General features: G+C 43.5%; 1 protein-coding gene across 2 annotated transcripts; it reads left to right on the top strand.

Moving 5' to 3' along the window:
* The first annotated feature begins 1416 nt into the window (after positions 1 to 1416).
* nampt1 (nicotinamide phosphoribosyltransferase 1) lies at positions 1417 to 18975 on the top strand. Of its 2 annotated transcripts, none has more exons than XM_035649697.2 (11): positions 1417 to 1586; positions 5230 to 5386; positions 7600 to 7703; positions 8567 to 8695; positions 12382 to 12540; positions 12820 to 12956; positions 14847 to 15072; positions 15175 to 15294; positions 15400 to 15540; positions 15738 to 15872; positions 16008 to 18975. In XM_035649697.2, exons 1-11 carry the CDS (start codon positions 1533 to 1535, stop codon positions 16119 to 16121), a joined length of 1476 nt encoding a protein of 491 aa, XP_035505590.1. In that variant the 5' UTR covers positions 1417 to 1532; the 3' UTR covers positions 16122 to 18975. The 2 variants fall into 2 exon arrangements, with proteins under 2 accessions (XP_035505590.1, XP_035505580.1); XM_035649687.2 differs by lacking the exon at positions 1417 to 1586 and adding an exon at positions 1700 to 1794.
* Positions 18976 to 20321: the final 1346 nt, after the last annotated feature.

Genomic DNA, 20321 nt, shown 5'->3' on the forward strand with positions numbered 1-20321 from the left:
TGGTGTTAAATTCAATATAGCCCATTAAAAATCTTCTCACACCTTAAAGTCTCTGCACACTTTTGATCCACGCACACACACACACACGCCAACACACACTTATTTTCATTATTTGACTAATGAGACGTCCTCTCAGAAGTGTTTAGATGTGTGCTGCCTGAGGTTGCTTGCGATCGCCCTCATTTTCCTGTTTGCTGTGTTGCACCAAGTTGTTTATCTGTCTGTTTTCCATTTGCGGTGGTGCATGGGCTTAAGGTACCCCAGCAGAGCCCATAGGTCTAATCAACTGTGATAAATGAAAGTACCTGTGTTAATTGGGTAATACAGGCAATCGGCAAATGGGCAATGTTCCTTACACTTCCACAGTAACTGCTTGAGTAATGACAGCCTGTGAATAAATGTATGCACACTGGCACGTTCACCTCAGTGACCTGAGAAGTTTCTTTTCTAATGTTGTTTAAAGCATTTTTATGGCCAACACTGCCATCCCTCTGCTGAGCCTGGAAAGTGCACGTAATCGTGGCTCACTTCTTAATGATATCTCAGAGGAGGGGAATGAAGGACAGAGCTCCAATTCTTTTAATAGTACTTTGTATCAGAAACAGACTGACAGCTGTTACATCCTTCGACATGAAGCCTTAACTTTCTGCTCATTAGCTGTGTATGTTTTCTTGTATTATAGAAGCACACAAAGTCAAAATAAAGTGCTGAGGCAGTTAGAGGATGCCAGTCTTCTGCAACAGCGCTTCCAGCATTAAATATCCTTCCATGTTTTACATATAATGACACTGTGAGGTTTAAAATGCAAAAATCTTAAACCTGCCATTATTATACTTTTATGTATGACCTTATTATTTGTAATTCTGAGGCATTCAAAATAATCACCAGCATAGTTACACCTGATGCAATAAGTGCGGTTTAAATTGGAAAATTTGATGAAATGTTTTGATCTAAAAATGTGTTTTTTTTAAATATTTCCTTGAGAATGAAGGAAATCCATAATCATATTGACCTTTTTTAGAAGAGCTTTAAACAATATACAAATGCAGAAAGAGATAATCTGAGACTGTAATAACAAAAGTAATAAGTCTTACTATGGAGATAATTTTAAGCTCAAGGTGTGTGTGTGTGTGTGTGTGTGCGCCTTCGATCCTTTGATCATTGCATCAACGGGGAACTGTCTGTATATGACGCTACATGGCAACATTTTTTTAATGCACTGTGGTTTCTCCTCTTCCTTGTTGAGTGATTCATCTTCGTAAAAATACACAATCTTTGATCAAACCAGGTTCTCTGATTGGCTGACTGGGCATTTTGGCCGAGTAGAACCGAATGTAGTCGAGGTGTGCCGAGTTTTTTTGTGTGACGACATTGCACCCGCCCCTTTTCCCCGCCCGGTCCTCTCCGCTCGTCCTCCCCCTCTGCCCAGATCCACTACGAGGCTAGAGTCTCCGGCAGAGCGGCGCGCAACACAACACAACACAACACAACACACTGACAGCTGCGACTGACTCACAGCCGAGGGGAGAAAGATGGAGCGCAGAGACACCGACTTCAGCATACTGTTAGCGACCGATTCATACAAGGTACCGTACGCATGGGGGCTCCGGGTGGTGGGGGGAGGCTGGTGTTGGCGGGGAGGCGGAGCGGCAAGAAAATTGCTAAAGTCAAGGTGGTTTCATCATCAGTCCCAAGGCCATCGCACTGGCCGGTCTGCGTCGCTCCACGGCAGGCCGAATGGGCCGGAGGGAGGAGAGGGCCGGTGCAGCAGAGACCGGGTACCACATTCAGAAAGCAAGCATCCCTCTTTGAAGCAGCTAACAGAACCGGGGGGACCCGCTTGGGAATTCGGCGCCAGTTCTTCGCCGGCTTTCCGGGTATCCGGCTAACTGCATTGGCTAGCCTGCTAGCTCCCACGGCTCTCGGTGTGCGCAGACGGAGGGGAATGATATATTTTTTTAAAAAAAGCTAATATTAGCCTTATGGTTAGCAAGTGCCGTGCCGACAGCCCCGTGCACCGCACAGGGGCGAGGTGTCATTCAAGAGCCCAAACCGGCGGAACGTTAGCCGGCGTCCAGCTAGCCGCTGCTCGCGTCCCAGGCGCCGCTTCGACAGAATCAAAACTGAAAGTGAAAAGGACGCGTCAGAGCCCTCGGCGCGGCCGGAGTCCTCCGTTAGAACGAGGCGTTCGGGGCCTCGAGACGACACTTGACAGTTGACTGCGGGCTCGCGAGGGCAAACACGAACACGACGGCGGGGGACGTTAATGTAGCCGAGGTCCGGCAGCTGGTGGCCAACGTCCACAGACCGAACACACTCGCGGGGGGGGGGGGGCGGCGGGACATTAAGGCAGAGGTTAAGTTTGACGCACGTCCAAGCTGAAATTGAAACAGAAAGTTTCTCAGACTGATGGTAACGTTGTGCCAGAGCTCAGATGGCTGCCAGCAAACGCTCCATTCAAAACACAAGTGAAAGTGGTGTGTTCATGGGAACTCCCTCACCAAAGAAAAAAACGACTCATCTTGGAAATGGAGGCACTTTGAGATATCACATTTATTCGATTATCATTTGTTGTGTATAAAGATCAAACTGAGTCACAGAAGGCACTCTGTGATACTTGTATTTCTATATCGTATATCTCAACTGCACAAGTACTGTGTGTGTGTGTGTGTGTGTGTGTGTGTGCGCGCGCGCTGATCTACTCTCATTGATTCCGTGGTGAAATAGTGTGAGTTCCCCATTACGGAAACCAAAGAGGTTGTATATCCCTTTGTCCGTTCCTCAACCATGACTTATGTTCGCTTCTTAGTGGCCAACTGAAGAAAGATGCTTTGGTTCCTCTTCAGTCAAGACAGTTGAAGGGTGGAGAGGAGCAACTCAGTTGAACGAGGGCAGAGACAAACTGATGGGGCCGGCGACACTGATCAAATTTCATGTTTGCGTCTTTGCCGTACAAAGTGAACCTGTGTTTACCTGCCTGGCTGAAGTTACTCTCATTGTCTCTTCAGAGAACCAGTTGAGTCACACAAAAGATTCAGTTAGCCAAGATCGGTTTGTTATGCCATAAGCGCTGTGTTTGCACTTGGGGGCGCACTGCTTCACTTAGAGGATCGGCGTGTATGTTTATCTTATCCGTGCGTGTGGTAACCTTTTGTCAAGAGAGGAGTGATGCAAGCAAACCGACAGACTCGCAAAACAACCAGAGGCCTTCTCTCGAAAAAGTGTTTTGTCTGGTTTTGTCTTTTTGTCTGGATCCCACAGCCAAGCACGACTGTTGTCTGGAAACACACACGCATATGCATGAGGATGTTGTTGATGCCGAACATACAACACGGTGGAGGTGTACAGCGTTGTCATTGTTCACACAGAATCTTAAGGGTAATACAAGTATGTCGCCATGACATATCATTTTTACAGTTAGCAAGCAGGCAGGGCTTTAGGATTTCATGGGAAAACCTAAGAAAAGAGCAGAATGGCCACAGCGGGGGTTGATCCTGTGACATTTAGGTAACGGGATGGCCCCATCAAGGATTTCGCCACACTGACAGCTGCTGCATGCTTCAGATGTTGTCCTGCCTGGAAGGAGAGGCAGCCATTGAGTGTTGTAAGAGGACAAACTGTTTGCCAGAGAATTACTTGCTCTGCTTGGATTTTCTGAACTTTAAAAGAGAGGTGAGGCATGTTTGTGTTTGTAATTTCAGCCATTGTATTGCATTCTGAATTAGTTCAACACCATCATGGCCTTACAGTACAGACTTTAGCAGGAGGCTGGTTTAAATATTTCAGCGGAAAAAAACCCTCAAATTTCACAGGTAACATTATGTCGGAGACTGAACTGGATTTGAATAAGCAGAACCCGCTTCTGCACAGATGAATGTGCAGGACTGGGCCTTTTTGTTTGTGGCTGGCTTGGGGTCGGAGAACAGGTTTGTTAACATGACTTGTATTATCACCTCTGAAAGTTGTGTTGGCGAATGTAGCAAAAAGAAAACTTGAAAAATGAGTCATCAAGTAAACTCAGAGCAGCGTTAGCGTTCTTCAAGAGGCCGTCCGATTAATATAAATCCAATATTCCCTCCTCTTAGCTCAGTTTTTGTTCCAGAGACAAGCCTTTTTTGTCACAAGTAGCATTTTGCTACTACAATCTAATAGATCAGCCTGTATAAGGTCTGGAATGACCAGTACCTTTTTGTGCTACTACAGTATCATCTCTTGTGGCTTCATTCGCAGCTCGTCTTCTCACAGTGAAATGTTGCCTGGTCCTCATTTCTTCAGTCTGCTAATGCCATGACAGATGAGTTCAGTGGATGCAAGTGGTGCTGTGATACAGTGCCCCACTGTACTCTGTGAAAATCCCTGGTTTCATTTGGGATTTAATTGATGTCCGGGGGGTGGCTACCACTGACGACGCTGTATAATTTTTTCCCTCCTTTTTTTGTTAGTGTGTACCTCAGAGGTGTATTCTCTTTCTCCAACTGTATTTTCTCTATGCATGTGAAACCTGCCCGGACACCTCTCAGACAGTTTGCCTGATTTTAAATGTCTATGTTTCTGGTATCAGTCAGTTGATAATAGATTAGAAGCTTGCACCCACAAACCGAAACTGGTATTTTCTGAATAATAACACGGTGGTAGGATAATAGAGAGCGTGTCTGCGTGGGCAAAGTCTGACTCTCCGGTTGTATCACGTCCGATTCAACACTATAGATTGACGTGTCTTCTGCTCAACTGCATGTTTGCTGTAGATACAGGTATAATACCCCGATGGCATTGCACCTATAACTTTGTGTTGTGACTCTGAACAGCTCTGCTGAATCCTTACACTCCTTTGTTTTCAAGCATGGACATTTTTGATTTATTCCTAGAAAAATGTTTTGGTATTATCTTTGCATCCCAACAATTGCTCAGACATAATACAAAACCATTAGAATAATATGTCCTCATCTACTGTCTATTTCCATCAGTTTTTACATTACTGAGGAATCATGCAAGTCTCCTGACCACCCTAATGAAGGAGGCCTATGGGTGGCATTGAGAGATCATTTCCTTTAATACATCGAGGTAAAGTCCAGCACAGCAAGAGCAAACAAGGATGATGAATTTTCTCTTTTATCGTTCATGCTCAAAGTCGTTGGTGTCAGTGTGAGTCTTGGCCCTGATAGATCTTGGGGTCTTTGGTCTTAGGAGGCTGACTTTTCCAATCTCACCGTATGTTCTCTATCTCTCAAGGTAACACATTACAAACAGTACCCACCCAACACGAGTAAAGTGTACTCCTACTTCGAGTGCCGCGAGACGAGGACCGATCCCACCAAAAGCAGAAAAGTCAAATATGACAAAACCGTCTTCTACGGCCTCCAGTACGTCCTCCACAAATACCTTAAAGGTAAGTCCTGACTCTGATTTTGAATTTTGAATCAAAGTGCCCTTGAGCAGAATACTGACACTTTGACCTGCAACCCAGTCAGAGCTGCGCTGGCTGCCAGACTGAATGACTTTGCAGCTTGTAGGTTTGACATCATGAAGCCACCCCCTGTGCATCCGACTCCTCAGTGTGTGTGAGCATGTGTGTGAATAAAAATGTTTCCACTCAATTTAATGAATTATTGGGTAACATTTAATGCTTAGATTATATAATCCAGGCGGACACCTTTTTCAAAACTTGTTAATTTATTTGGCCCTCATCCTGTGGGAGCTGCACAGTGAGTTTCAGGTTCTAATCGGGGCACATACCCTGTAATTTTTTATTAAATGTAGATAAAAAGTCAACACAGCAGGCTTCGTGATACTCTGTTGGTCCCAGACGGGGAGATTTATCTTCTTTTTTTTTTCTTCTCTTGGGAGCAAGGTCGGGGTACAGGGTCAGCTTCAGAGCAGCATGCGTGGAGCTCCTCAAGGTTTAGTGCATTGCTCAAGGACACTTCAGCAGGGAAGGTGCTTGCTATTGTGTCCCACAGCAACAGTCCTTTTACTTGCTTAAAAAAAACCCCACAATGTTACAATGTGCTTCGCATTTGATTGGACTCAACAGAGCGCAGCACGAAGCCAAAGGTTACAAAGAAAACAATCGGGAAGAGGCTGAAATGAGGCAAAATACAGTGCGTACAATATGCCCTGTGCTCTAATTAACTCAAGTTAGCAAAGGTGGATGCTAGGAGGTTAGTTGGCGTGATTTTGAGGGGCATGAGAAAGAGCAAGAGCGACAGAAACGAGACGGGGTAGAAAGAAAGAAAAAAAGCATTTCCCTCCTTTCCCTTAAGAGGATTTCATGGTGCGCTTGCAGAGGTGCGGGGGAGACGGGAGAGCCAGGGGTAACAGAGGGAGAGAAGACAAAAGCACAGCTGCTCTTTCATCGGAGGGAGAAATCGCCAGCTGTCTCCACAGAGCGTCCCCTCTGAGCTCCGTGATGAGGCCAACTATTAGAGATGCATCCTCGATCCTCCAAAACTAAGAAAAGCGTGCGTCGTGATTCTTCTAGACTTGGAGTGTCTCTTAATCTTCTTTAACTGCACTTTCATCAAGGGACTGGTGCAGCAGTAAAAACATGACTGACATGTTCTTGTACAAAGGAAGAGTCGCAGTGAACCAAAACGGCCTTGTTAGTTATGAAAAAGAAACCACACTAGTCACACTAGTCTTGAATTTAAAGAGGACATTGAGCAATTATTTTTGGAAAACAGGTTGATCAATGTTTAAAAAGTTCACTACCAAAGCTTTTGAGAAGACTAACCAGGTCAAAAGGAATAAGCCAATAGGTTGGAAATATGCTTATTGACTTTTTGCAAGATTACCATAAGAAGACTGATACCTCTCCTGTTGGTACTGTAAATATGAAGCTGATGCCTGCAGCTGCTTAGCTTAGGGGAAACAGGTTTTTCCCTCCTTGTATTGAGGGCTTTGGCACAATGACCTGAATCAGTTAGACCCATTTTGGCGAGCGAACCACACTGTGCGCCTTGCAATGCAACACTGATGTGACAGGACTCACAGTGAATGCATTTCAACTGTAATTATCTCATCTTCCCATCTGACACTGTAATGAGCGTTTAGCTGCTCAATTTTTGTTCCGTAGGACGTCTGTGGACATGTCAGCTGACTTGAGTTACTGTAGTGAGTTCATTCATCTCTCGCTCTCATTCATCTCGCACAGTTATTTTCTGTGACAGACCTAATTCTCTGGGTGTTTGACAGATTTCGTCCCTGATTGATTTCTGCAGCAAAGACGTCCAGTGAACCCTTTTAAGGCTGATTGACAATTAACGACTCACTAGAGATGGACTCAAACACTCACATTATGTAACAGAGACCACATGACTGTGTGTGTGTGTGTGTGTGTGTGTGTGTGTGTGTGTGTGTGTGTGTGTGTGTGTGTGTGTGTGTGTGTGTGTGTGTGTGTGTGTGTGTGTGTGTGTGTGTGTGTGTGTGTGTGTGTGTGTGTGTGTGTGTGTGTGTGTGTGTGTGAGAGAGAAAGTGAGAGTGTGTGTGTGTGTGTGTGAGAGTGTGTGTGTGTCCAACGTAACCATACCTTCATGTCTTTCCACTTTCTTCTCCCTCCCCCCCTTCCTCTCTCATTCCCCAACTCCTCCACCTCCTCTGCAGGAAAGGTGGTGACTCCCGAGAAGATCCAGGAGGCAAAGGAAGTCTACAGAGAGCACTTCCAGGATGACGTGTTCAACGAGAAGGGCTGGAATTACATTTTGGATGTAAGGGACTGTTAACAGTGCCCAGACTCATCTTTTTGCAGTTCCACAAAACACCTTTTATGCACATCATTCTGCGTAGACTCCCATGAGGGTAACAGACAGTTTTTATGGATGGTGTTTATTGAAGATAATGAAGGTGGAAATAGGTATGCAGGTGCAAGCACACGTTCATGTTTGCACATGAAACATCCTGAAGGTGATGTCTCTATTATCAGAGATGCTAGAGGTCTGTCTCAGGCGTACACACACACACACACACACACACACATTTAGGACATGCAGTGTGTTCTTGATACACGCACAACATGTACATAGAGCAGGCTTGCATTTTTATTACTGGCCAATTGAATTTGTTTCTAGAGATTAGTTCTGTTTGTTTGGAGCAATTTAATCATAACTCGCTGTCGTGAGGGTCACATCCTGCAGCCTCGAGGTGGGGCCAAAGATAAACAAAAGCCTGTGTGCCTTAATAAGAAAGATTTAAACTGCATTCGGTGCTGTGGTTTAAGTACCAAAACATTAAAAAATCTTAATGCAAGTCAGATTCATCAACCAGAAATAGATTATTGAGAGGTAGTGTTTCAGCACCTTGGAGAGAGATTTTGAACATTTGCTTCAGACCAGGTTTAAAATGCAGCAATTCTCGTAACCTCGCTGCATTTCTACACAGCATCATGTGTGACGCACAGGTCAGAAGGTCCACTCTCACCAGGAACTCTATTGCTTCCACATGCATGTCACTTGTCATCTCAATATATATATTTTTTTAAAGTGCCAAGACTTATTACAGACAAGATGCCGTGACAGTGTGAGTCTGATTGTTAATCGGACACGTATGAATGCTTATCTCTGTGTTTTTGCAGAAATACAATGGCCACCTGCCCATTGAAATCAAGGCGGTGCCAGAGGGCAGTGTCATTCCTCGAGGCAATGTTTTGTTCACAGTGGAGAGCACGGATCCTGAATGCTACTGGCTCACCAACTGGGTGGAGGTGAGTTTGTTTTGTTTGTCCTCAGGGCCCCGAATGACACAAGACAAAGTATATTGATTTGTTAGGGTCCCCCTGCGCTTGAGGTCCATTATTTTTGTTTTACTTTATCAATGAATTTGATTTATTTTTTATCTTTTGACTATGATTCGTAGTACTGTGGAAAGCATGTGTTACAAAGACTGACATGACGTTTGTAAGGCCTGGGCATTTAATAGACTAAAATATGGTGTTCTTGCATTGTGGGAAATGTAGGACACAGTTGGGGTTTTTTTGAAAATCTTGACCCATACTATGCACTAAACGTCAGTATATCTCTGCCTCCGCTGCTTTGATTTTGACCATTTTATTTTGTAATCTGTCTCTTGTTTGTCCCCCAACTTTTGGGAAGTGCACCACTAAATAGCTGAATAATTCCTTTAATGGTATCAGTCTCCAGTTTTACATTTGCTGCGTCAGTGGTTGTAAATTTCTCGCCCCTATACCCTCACATAACAGTTAAAATTTTAATGCGCTTCTCATATTTCTACTACAGCTGGGTTGCTTAGCTTATTGGCGGGATTTAATGGTTTGCTTTATTTGATAATCGATTAAAGTCAAAAGATATTAGCAATATTAATGCCCCTTTTATGACATTGGAGACTTAACAGTTTTATAAAAGCCATATACTATTTAGCTTGGCGCCAGGCCCAACAACACCTCTGATCCCTCCTTAAATCTCACTGAATTACTGTCCTGTCGTGGCTTGTTGCTTAATCATGGGACAGAGATGTGGTTTCACTCCTGGGACAATCCTCGTGTGTTGTTTTTGGAAGTCAACAAAATAATTGAAGACCTAAATCAACCCTTTCCTCCCCCCAAACAAATGTTCTGTTTCCTGAGGCGTCACATCTCTGAACAATCTGGATGGATTCTTCATTAAAGAAACTGTTGAACTTTTGATATACATCTATAAATCTCCCTTTACATATATAAACATCTGTTTGTTGTTTTACTCCGGGTTATGTTTTAGTATTCCGGACATGTAGTTTTTTATATATTTACCTGTCCTTTTTTTGTATGATGACAATTGAACTGATGTAGTAGGTGCAAGTTGAGGTATCCTTGAAATATGCATATTAGATGGGCAGACATTCAACGCCTTGCGCTCTACTGCATCGTCATCAAATCGGTGAAACATCTTCCTGAATGAGCTCTCCATCATATTCCCAAAACTGGGAAAGATCGACGTTTAGACACGGAGCTAAGGAAGATAGCAGCCGTGAAAACTGACCAGTGTGAAATATGAAAATTACTTCACCGTGGTATATTGAAAGATCGATCTAAGGATTTGATGAATCGATATCGGATGTTTGAAATTAAGATCAATATGTATCGTAATCATCATATTCATACTGTACAGTGGAGACAAATACTGTTTGTCAACTCAGTGTTCATTTAAAACACCCAAACATAAGGGTTGAGTAGACTATTAACAGTCTGCAGCCTTAAACTCCGTCCTCCTCAGTGTTGATATTACACTGATCTAATGCACAGTGTGCTTCCTCCCCCGAGATCACAAACGTAACGCTGCATGAACAGACTGCCGACTCGACAGTGACTCCACAGAACTATGTTAATTTACCACGTGCAGTAACTGCTCCCTCATTTGCCTCATGCTGTCTCTGCGTCTCTCTCTTTCACCACGTCAGCCCTGTTCACTAATACCATGTTTGACTTCTGCCGCAGATTAAAACATATCTCTTAGAATATGATTACACAGAAACAAGAGGCTTTCTTTCTTGCAGACACATTTTTAAGTAATTAGAACTGAGTAATGCTTCTTGACTTTGAATACATTTTGGATAATGTGATGCACATACACTCAACTGTGATGGTAAATACACCAGTAAAATGAAGGGCTGCTTAAACATGGGTCACCCACAGCAGAGAGCACCGTGACAACATATTTGCACGCTCACAATGCCATGAAAAATTTGAACACACACACACACACACACACGGTATACACACGCTTAGTCAGTCTCTACGACTGTTATAAAAATACATCCCTGCACACGCGGTCATACTTCATGGCTGATGGTAAAATTAGCTGCAGCGTTCAACCTACTGACCTTGAGCGGTGTCATTAGGTCAAACTCTGTTTCTGTTTCTACCCCTCGCTCTCTGCATTCCTTGCTTTGTACTGCTTTTCTCTGTCGTTCCTCATCCCCCTCCATTTTGTTCTGGGAGGTTGACCGACGAGTTATGCTGGCACGCAAATGTATTTGTGCTTGTGTGTGCGCACTCACATTCCTCCCAAGTGCTGTTTTTATGGTCCTGTCCAATTTTTACCATGAGAGATATCATCCCTCACAGACTGTCATGTTATGATCACATATAACATTTTATTGTTTCAATTTATTCATATTAAAATGTAAGTGAAAAGTAAACTGACTTTCAGAGGAAAAAACTAGACGCATGTTTACCAATTCCCAATATTTAGGGTTACGTTAAATGTTATAACGTGAACTCACGAAAAGGTCAACATGCAGATAAGACAGAGACCACATGAATGTGTGTGTGTGTGTGTGTGTGTGTGTGTGTGTGTGTGTGTGTGTGTGTGTGTGTGTGTGTGTGTGTGTGTGTGTGTGTGTGTGTGTGTGTGTGTGTGTGTGTGTGTGTGTGTGTGTGTGTGTGTGTGTGTGTGTGTGTGTGTGTGTGTGTGTGTGTGTGTGTGTGTGTGTGTGTGTGTGCGCGCGTGCGCGCGTGTGTGCCAGTCACACACCAGTCAGTGTGGACACTGGCCTTGCTCTGGCAGTCACATGAGTCCATATTATGGTTTAGATTATGATTAGTCAGTGGGGGCATGTGACCTGCTCAGGGCTGGTGAAAACACACACTGCATAGTATTAGTCGGCAAAGTCAAGCCTATTTTTTTTTTACCCCCCTTAAGTATTTGTCAAACCCCTGGGGGCAGGAGACACATCTGTAAATTCTGGTGTTTAAAATGTTTGTCATGCTTGACTTTATCTGCTGTTAACGAGGTTAGATACATTTGGACCTAGCTTTTTTCCTGTTATACACACACACGCACGCACGCACGCACACAGCTTCATATGAGTCACGTTTCATACAGAGTGCAACTACAAATGTAATATCATCATATTAGATTCATATTAGAGTGGAATTAGTGACATGACATTGTGATTTAATGATTAGTTGTTCACATGTCATGTTCTTACTGCATCTAATTCTTGATGCTTAAAATTTATTTTGCACATACTGAACGTTTTTTGGATTGTGGAGTTTGTGTTTTTCATAAAATTTCCCAGGTGGTGGTGGTGGTGAGTACAGATAAGCCACTTGTTTTCATATTGAAGTGTATGACTCCGGGCCGGAGTTGACATGCGGCCTTGAGGAATGTATTTTCCCCAGAGTTTGTCTTGTGTGAATGATCAGCCCCCTTTGATCCCGCTGAGCATGTTAGTTTAGGGTTTTAGTGCCAGTTGAATAATGGAAAAGCAGGAAAGTTGGACCAGACTGGTCTGGTCACAGGTCTGTTCATTACTGTAAACACAGCTTTGACTTTCTTATTGTACGCTTTATGTTGTCTTTTTTTTTGTCTTTTTAAAACAGGTGAAGCTTTGAAATGAAACATTCTGATACTCTATAAACTATACTTGTTTCTTCTTTCCTCTTTCCATCAGACAATCCTGGTTCAGATCTGGTACCCCATAACTGTGGCGACCAACTCCAGGGAGCAGAAGAAGATCCTCGCCAAGTATCTCTTAGAGACCTCCGGAAACTTGGAGGGACTCGAGTATAAACTACATGACTTTGGATACAGGGGCGTCTCATCACAAGAGGTATTCTCATATACTGAGAACGGTAAATCAAATGTGGTCTTTAAGATGGCTCTGTTGACAAGAGCTTCCAGATTTCACCAGTACCACTTTCACCAGTACCAATTCAAACTCAAAGTCAATTTCCAAGCTTTCCCTGGAGTTTTTAACCAAATCACGTGATGTGTGATGACGTGTAGAAAAATCCAAATGTAGAAGTAAAAAGGTACGATGAAACAAAACGGCATGTAAAATGTGTAATGGGCGTTTATCTCCTATAACCCCTCCCGCTCCTGTTTGCAGACTGCAGGCATCGGGGCCTCCGCCCATCTGGTCAACTTCAAGGGCACCGACACGGTTGCCGGCATCGGAGTCATTAAGAAGTATTACGGCACCAAGGACCCTGTGCCAGGCTTCTCAGTGCCTGCTGCAGAGCACAGGTAGACACACATACACACACACACACACCGCTCTCCAGGTTTGACTTATTTTACTTTGTCCTTGATAAGAGACAGAATGTCTCCCTGCGTAGCCTACTTTTCTTAGCTCTGAAGTATTTCCTGGCTTTCACTGAAGATGTAGTGGCACGTTTTTTTCAGTAGGGCAGTAGTTCCTTACCCACTTTAATTATCACACCAGTCGTGTTCGTTCAGATGGGTGTGTGCCAGAGTTCTCATCACTCCCCTAACGGAATACACAAAGCTGGCAAAATTCCTGTGCACATCATTATTTATGAGAATCGGCTTTGTTTTAACATATTTCCTGAAAGTACCAGGGGGCGCCGAAGGCCATTTTTTTCGGCTCCACTCATCTCCAGTGTTGTGATGTAGTCCACATTTTGGCTAAGAGCAAGGTCTGAAAGCAAACTCTTTCGCTCATCCACAAGCCAAACTTGAGTTCCAAAATAGAAAACTATAGTCCAAATAATCATCAGCCTGCGCAATGTTGAACTCCAGCACTTGGCCGAGGTTGGCGTTAATTTGCTCCTCTGATTAGAGCTCGGTCAGCCCCGCTCATTATCTGGTTCGTCTAACTCAGTTTGTGAATGGGGCTGTGATTGGCTCGAGGAGGGGGTTTTGATTGGCTGAGGTGCATAATCCCTTGCATGTCTTTGGTGTTGGTTTATGGCATTTATCCTGCGCGCAAACACACACACACTCACTCCCTTTCCTGTTTTGCTCTCATGCACACAGAGTTGCCTCTCTCTGTCCCCACCAGGGCAGTTACTGCTGCTCCAGTGCACCCTTCTTTCCTGCACCAGTGTATTATGGGAAGGTGGCAGTAGTTGTCATAGGAACAGTTATGTAATAGCCCCCTTGGTTTTCACCTCAGCGGGAGGAGCTGCGGTGAAATTCCACTTTGATTTTGATCTTTGAAGGAATGGAAGGGATGATTCTAGGATAGAGGTGTCGCCTTCAAATCTCTTTTGTGGAAAATGTTATGGAAAAATCAAAACTCCAGAAAAAAATTAATCAAAAGAAACTTTAAAAATACAAATTTCACTGACAAGTAAGTTGTCAAATCTGTCCTTCGTAAAAAAGTCCACCTCTGTCTGTCATTAGTGTCAAATAGTATTCAAACATAGACCGTCTGTCTGAGTTTGTTTAGTCTTGACCAGTGCCAGGTTGCCCGGTAACTCGGGTTCACCGCAAACAGGTTTCATGGCACAATACCTTTGGAGGGTCAGTGAAACTATAGAAACACAATTTCCGCTGCCGTCAGACTCCTTTGGTTTGATGTCTCATGATTTCAGCACATAAAACCGAAACTGTCATCAGGATCAAATTTGGAAAAATTTGGGGCAAAGATGAACGGTAAAAAATAATACATCCTCGTCCCAATATAATTTGATGAAGCAATTAATCAACTAATCTTTTCAGCCCTCTCTTCAGAACTCCTTAATCATTACGCACAGGTGACTTTCTCTCTAACTTTCTTCCGCTTGCTCTGGTGCCTAATGACCGTTATACATATCGTATCGGAGTTGGTTCGAGCAAAACTATTAATCTTTGCTGAAGAAATAAAATTTTGGCCATTGTCTGGTTTTCATTCTAGATTAAAAAACCTGGAGTTCACTGCCCTCTTCTGGACAATCTGTGGCAGTATCTTTTCGTGGATGTCCTTTTGGATCTTTATTTTGAGAGAACATCCTTCAGTGTTTTTTCTTTATATACGTCTTTCCATCTCATTTTTTTTAACTCTGTTATTTTTTTCTATCTCTATTTCCTTCTACGTTGTCTATAATATATGCTATAGTTTTGATCAGGCGCATGCGAAAAGAGATGATTCTAGAGCGAACCGTGATGGTTTCTCTGCCGTTCTCCCCGCAGCACCATCACAGCGTGGGGAAAGGACCATGAAAAAGATGCCTTTGAGCACATCATCAAGCAGTTTCCCAATGTGCCGGTGTCCATAGTCAGCGACAGCTATGACATCTATAACGCCTGCGAGAAGATCTGGGGAGAAGACCTACGGGAGCTGATAGTCAAGCGCAGCGCAAATGCTCCATTGGTCGTTCGACCAGATTCAGGAAACCCACTCGATACAGTTCTGAAGGTAAGCTCATTTGGCCTGCTCGCCTTTTAACTGGCATCTTAAGACACGACGAGGCAACTAACCCCCGCCTCTCTGTGTACTACCTTCCTGTTCCTCTGTCAGGTTTTGGAGATCCTGGGTAAAAAGTTTACTCCAGTGGAGAACTCCAAAGGTTTTAAGGTTCTCCCTCCTTACATCCGAGTCATACAAGGAGACGGAGTCGATATCAACACACTGCAAGAGGTAGAGCCAATGGAACAATTGTTTACATATGCCACCAGATGGTAAAAAAAAAAAAGAAAGAATCCAATGCTTGAATGAGTTTTGAATGTGAACATTTTTCCACAGATCGTAGAAGGCATGAAGGAACACAGGTGGTCCATTGAGAACATTTCCTTCGGCTCCGGCGGGGCTCTGCTGCAGAAACTCACCCGAGATCTGCTCAACTGTTCCTTCAAATGCAGCTACGTGGTCACAAATGGACTGGGGGTGAGGAGCGGCAAGCCGTTTTTTAACAATGCAGCTGTTTTGTTTTAGGTCCCATATTGTACCCAGGGTGTTTAAATGAGACACAAACATAATCAACAGTGGTGATAATGTCACCGTTTTTCAGTGGACCATAATTTTGAGTTCCCTCCCTTTTTTGAATGTGCCATATATTTATTTTTTCTGTGTTGTGAGAAAAGGTGAACGTGTTCAAGGACCCAGTGGCGGACCCCAACAAGAGGTCAAAGAAAGGTCGCCTGTCTCTGCACCGGACGCAGAGCGGAGACTTTGTCACCCTGGAGGAGGGCAAGGGCGACCTGGAGGAGTATGGCGTGGTGAGTTCAGTGGCCCAGCATACTTTCGTACACATTAAGTGATTTTGAGGGAATTCATTTCACCAACTCTGACCTGCCTGTTGTCTCACACTCACATTTTGTCTTTCTGTTTCGCACTGCCCATCCCCGCCACAGGACCTGCTGCACACGGTCTTTCAGAACGGGAAGATTGTGAAGACGTACACATTTGATGAGGTCAGAGACAATGCTAAGCTCAAAGAGAACGAGCTCGAAGAGCTGCTGCACTGAGTGCAGCACGACTACGCCCCCAACCCACCTCCTTGAAACCCAAAATAACCCATCCCCCCCGTCAACCCCTTCACCTTTTTGGCCTCCGACGTCACCCGAGAAAATGGAGGTAGCGTGCACTGCTAATAGCCCCCACTCCCAAAGCCCGAGAGCCCTCTGAAACGTTCCCCAACAACCTGAGACACCCTGAAAATTTGAGGAACCTCACCCACATTTGTTCCAAAACGCTGACGGTTGTGTTCTCCAGTGGAGAGTGAGAGGTTTGGAAACACACCCTCGATCAACGGCGAAACACCGTATGAGTATGAGGTGGAAAAATAAAAGAGAGAAAATATTTGAGAGGTACAGTTAGCGACGGGGATGGCAGCCGATTCTCACGATACACCGTGGGTTCACGTCTCCATGCTGCTGCCCTAAATTTGAACCGCGGCATGTGGCACTGATAGGCTGAACATATTGCAACATAAAGATTCCGAGTGGCTGTCGATAGCGCAATGTGTCTGCAGACTTTTTTCCGTGCCGACACACAGCCAATGAGATGTGATTGTAGTTTTTCCGAATAAGCTCCCCCGGCAGCTGCATGAGGAGTGAAGGCACGGTGAGCCAAACAGAACGGTCATGAAGGAAAAGAGAAATGTGAAGCCACGCCCATGCCCACACAGATGACCGTGCCCCGTGTATTGTGTACAGAGCTGTTTAGAAAGAAGAAAAAAAAACCCATACATGTCTGAATCTACTTAGCTTTGTTATTAATGTGAAGGATGCACAGGATGATCATGGTATATAACCTGCACCTTTACCTCGTCGTGGACGATAAAGGAATTCATTTTTCCCCACTTGTCTCTCAATTTTAATCAATAACATCTATTGAATATTACGTGAGTATTTTGTACTCTTACTCTGAATACACTTTTAATTGGTGCATGTCTGCAGTTATGTAAATGATCATCTACTGCCCACAGTGCGTTCACATCATGGAGGCTCAATCCACAATCTGATCATACCTCAAAAACAAAAATCACAAACTCTGAGGTTGGCTTAATCCTCCCTCCATGGTCAGTGATGTTTTAATAAAGGGCATTTAGAAAAGCTCATTTTCAATCAATAATTTCAGAGTTACGTTACTTTTTTCTTGTGGACTAGAAGGAGTGAAAAGTTTTGGGATCGGGTCTTCATGATGATGAATACTGTTGAAACCAGTCTTTACTGTATACGACCAAGAGCTTATGTTTGAAGAAAAAAATATACATCTCAGAAGTGGTCTTCACTGGAATTAAGATGATTTAATTATGTAATGGAAGATTACATATGTGACTCCTGATAGTGTTAAATGTTTGCTCGTGTGCGTGTGTTTGAGAGAAAGAGAGATTGGATCTGTGTGTGTGTGTACTTTCTTTCTTTAAAGGACTGTGTAGTATTCCTTTATGCAAATGTGTATTGTTGAACAGGGGAATGGCGAAAACTCTTCCTTTTACTTTACTTTTTATTCTGAAAGGAAACTTTTCTGGGTGTTAATTATCCTCCCGTTCAGAGCGTCATTCCTGTTTGTAGTTTGCGCTAAGTCACATTGCTGAGTCGGCCCTTTTTCAGAGTGAGGGGATTTTTCCGTCAGATCTTTGAGGGAGAGCCGGGAGCTGGTGACATCACAAGAAACTTTTTTTTAAAGGCCATAGTCAAACTATTGTGGGGAACATTATCAGGCTGATTCACGACTTGAATGTCATGAATTGATTAGAGATAAAAACACTGGTTGCAATACCTGCAACATTAATGACATTCCCATTTGCCCCCCTTGTGCTTTGGTTCAGTGCTAATTAGTAAAGTGCTTGAAAGATAATACGGCAAACTAAAGCTGCTTTCAGACATTATCCTGTACTTGTCCGGACCCAATTTTCCGGCCATTTTCCAGAGTTCATGTTTGAAAACAGCTTCGGATGGAGAATGTGGTTGGCCATTTCAGTCTCTCCAGTCATTCTGCTGCTTCACATTCGTCATTTCACACACACTCACCTGGGAGCTGCCCGCTGCGACCACGACCTTACTCACTTTCCCCCAGGGACACGTAACCCTGTTCAGTTTTCTGTGATTTTTAGTTTCGACCTTGAAGAAACCTGTGACGTCACCGCCCCCCTCGCCTCTCGCCGCTGCCTGAGACCAACCCGCTCGCACTCAGACAAGCTGGTAAACACCACAGTTATTTCTATTTGTATTCTTGTTTCTTCGGTGTCACCTGTCGAAAACGATTTGTCATCCAATTGTTCCGGAGCAACAGCACAGTTGTCTTCTCTTTATTTTTTTCAACGGCAGGCTTTATTTTAGAAGACTTATGATTTGACTGTTTTCATACTGTCTCGATTCTTACCTCAGAGAAATTTTATTTTGTATGATGAAGGAGAAAAGAAAAAGCCAGCCAACTATATTCTTCCAAATGATGCGGCCATTCTGCCTTCTCACTTGTACATACAACAACTTGATGGACCAAAAGCAGAGAGGGCAGGTAAGGGAGATGACCACACCAGATAATATTATTATTATTCTAATTATTATTATTTTGTCAGAATTACCATTTTTGTACCAATGGAAAATCTTCAAAACTGCTTGACTGAACTGTCAGTGTGACTGTCTATTTTGTTTGTGCGTGTGTGTGTAGTTCTTGTGAATGCCTTGTGTAACGGATGAAAAAGTGTTTTGTGAATATATATTTTTTTTCCTTTACGTTGTCGTCGTTGTTTAACTCGTATGTATATGTTGGTTGTCCCAAATTCTCTCCCGACACAACTGGTATTTTACCCAACACAAGTTGCTATATTGTCATTGATACACTGATTAAAGATGCCACACTCTCAGTTTGAAACCGTTGTTCATTTTTCATGGCCACTTCTCTACAGGACTGATATTGTTCCGTTTTTGCTCTTTTCATTTTATATGCCTTTTACAATATTTGTCGTCAACAGCTAATATTGGTTTCTATAAACGAGCCCCATTTGGCGAGTGAAACATCTTCCTTGGAGTTCAGGTTTCAAAACTATTAACAATTGAAACCCAAATACACCTTGTGGGTCTGTGATTTCCTAATAATTTCCGAGGAACTTACCTGGATTAATGTTTTTCTAAATCGGTTGTAATTACAAGGTAAATAGCAAATTTATTATCGATGTATTGTCAGGATTTCTTTTATTTCTCATATTCCATAAGTATGCTTGTCTGTAGACACACTTCTGCATGTGAGGCTGACCTGCTGTGCACCGACTCTCTGGATTGGGCTGCAAGTGAACTGAAGTGTACTCGTTTAAACCTGCCGACATGTTTTCTCCCCATGATTAGTTCCAAATTACATTCGTCTTCCTAGGAAACTTGTGAATTATTCTGAAATTATGCTGAAATTGTGATGCTGTAGAATAAAGCCTAACTAACATTCAGTATCCCACCAGTTTTTACTGATTACCTGCAACGACCAGAAAAGAAAAGAAAATGCTGTTTTTTTTTATCATTTATATATTGTGACCGTATTTCTGTGTTACTGCTCAAGCTGCGTTCGGACAATCAACACCTCTGTTAACCGTCTGCTCAGAGTTGGTATGCGTCTGTTGTGAAATCCTGGACGTTCTCCATTTACTCGGCATTAACATTTCTTCCCCCACACACAGTCGGCCTGCTGCTTTCCGCGCCGTCTCGACAACGGGACCCTAAGTTAGCAGGAGACAGGGACGTGTGCGCGAGGAGGATGTGAAAAGGTGCTTCTGTGAGTCTGTATTGCACTTCATTAAGAGCGGGGAGGGGGTATGTGAGTGACCCTCGTGCACTTTCAGCTTGGCTGACCTCATCCATGTTGAACTTGTCACCTCGCTGTGTTTTCCAGGGTGTGTCAGCACACGGTGACATCCCTGCCGCGTACACTGACAGGTACAAGAGAGCACAGGAAACTCCCACGTCGACGGGGAAATGAAAAATGTCAGTCTTATCCTAATAATCAAGACGATATACAACTGGCTTTTACAGGCTAATTCGTTCTCCCCTCGCCTCTAGACTGATACTGTCCTTGCTGATATACTTTAGTTCCAGTACTGCATAGTTTGATATTTTCCTCGTTGCACATATACAGTATTAAGTATTAGCGTATATTGCTGGTAATTTTGTATCAAGGAATGCATGTACAAAATGTATCTTATTTCAAAACAGCGTCTCCGTTTCACGTTATCC

This window comes from Scophthalmus maximus, chromosome 12 (genome assembly GCF_022379125.1).
Source record: "Scophthalmus maximus strain ysfricsl-2021 chromosome 12, ASM2237912v1, whole genome shotgun sequence".
NCBI classification, from domain to species: Eukaryota; Metazoa; Chordata; class Actinopteri; order Pleuronectiformes; family Scophthalmidae; genus Scophthalmus; species Scophthalmus maximus.

Coding starts and splice junctions, on each gene's coding strand:
- nampt1 (XM_035649687.2), top strand. CDS start 1,738: ATGGGCCGGAGGGAGGAGAGGGCCGGTGCAGCAGAGACCGGGTACCAC. Junction 5,387..7,599: donor CCTCCACAAATACCTTAAAG/GTAAGTCCTGAC, acceptor CCTCCTCTGCAG/GAAAGGTGGTGACTCCCGAG. Junction 15,541..15,737: donor TGGTCACAAATGGACTGGGG/GTGAGGAGCGGC, acceptor TTGTGAGAAAAG/GTGAACGTGTTCAAGGACCC.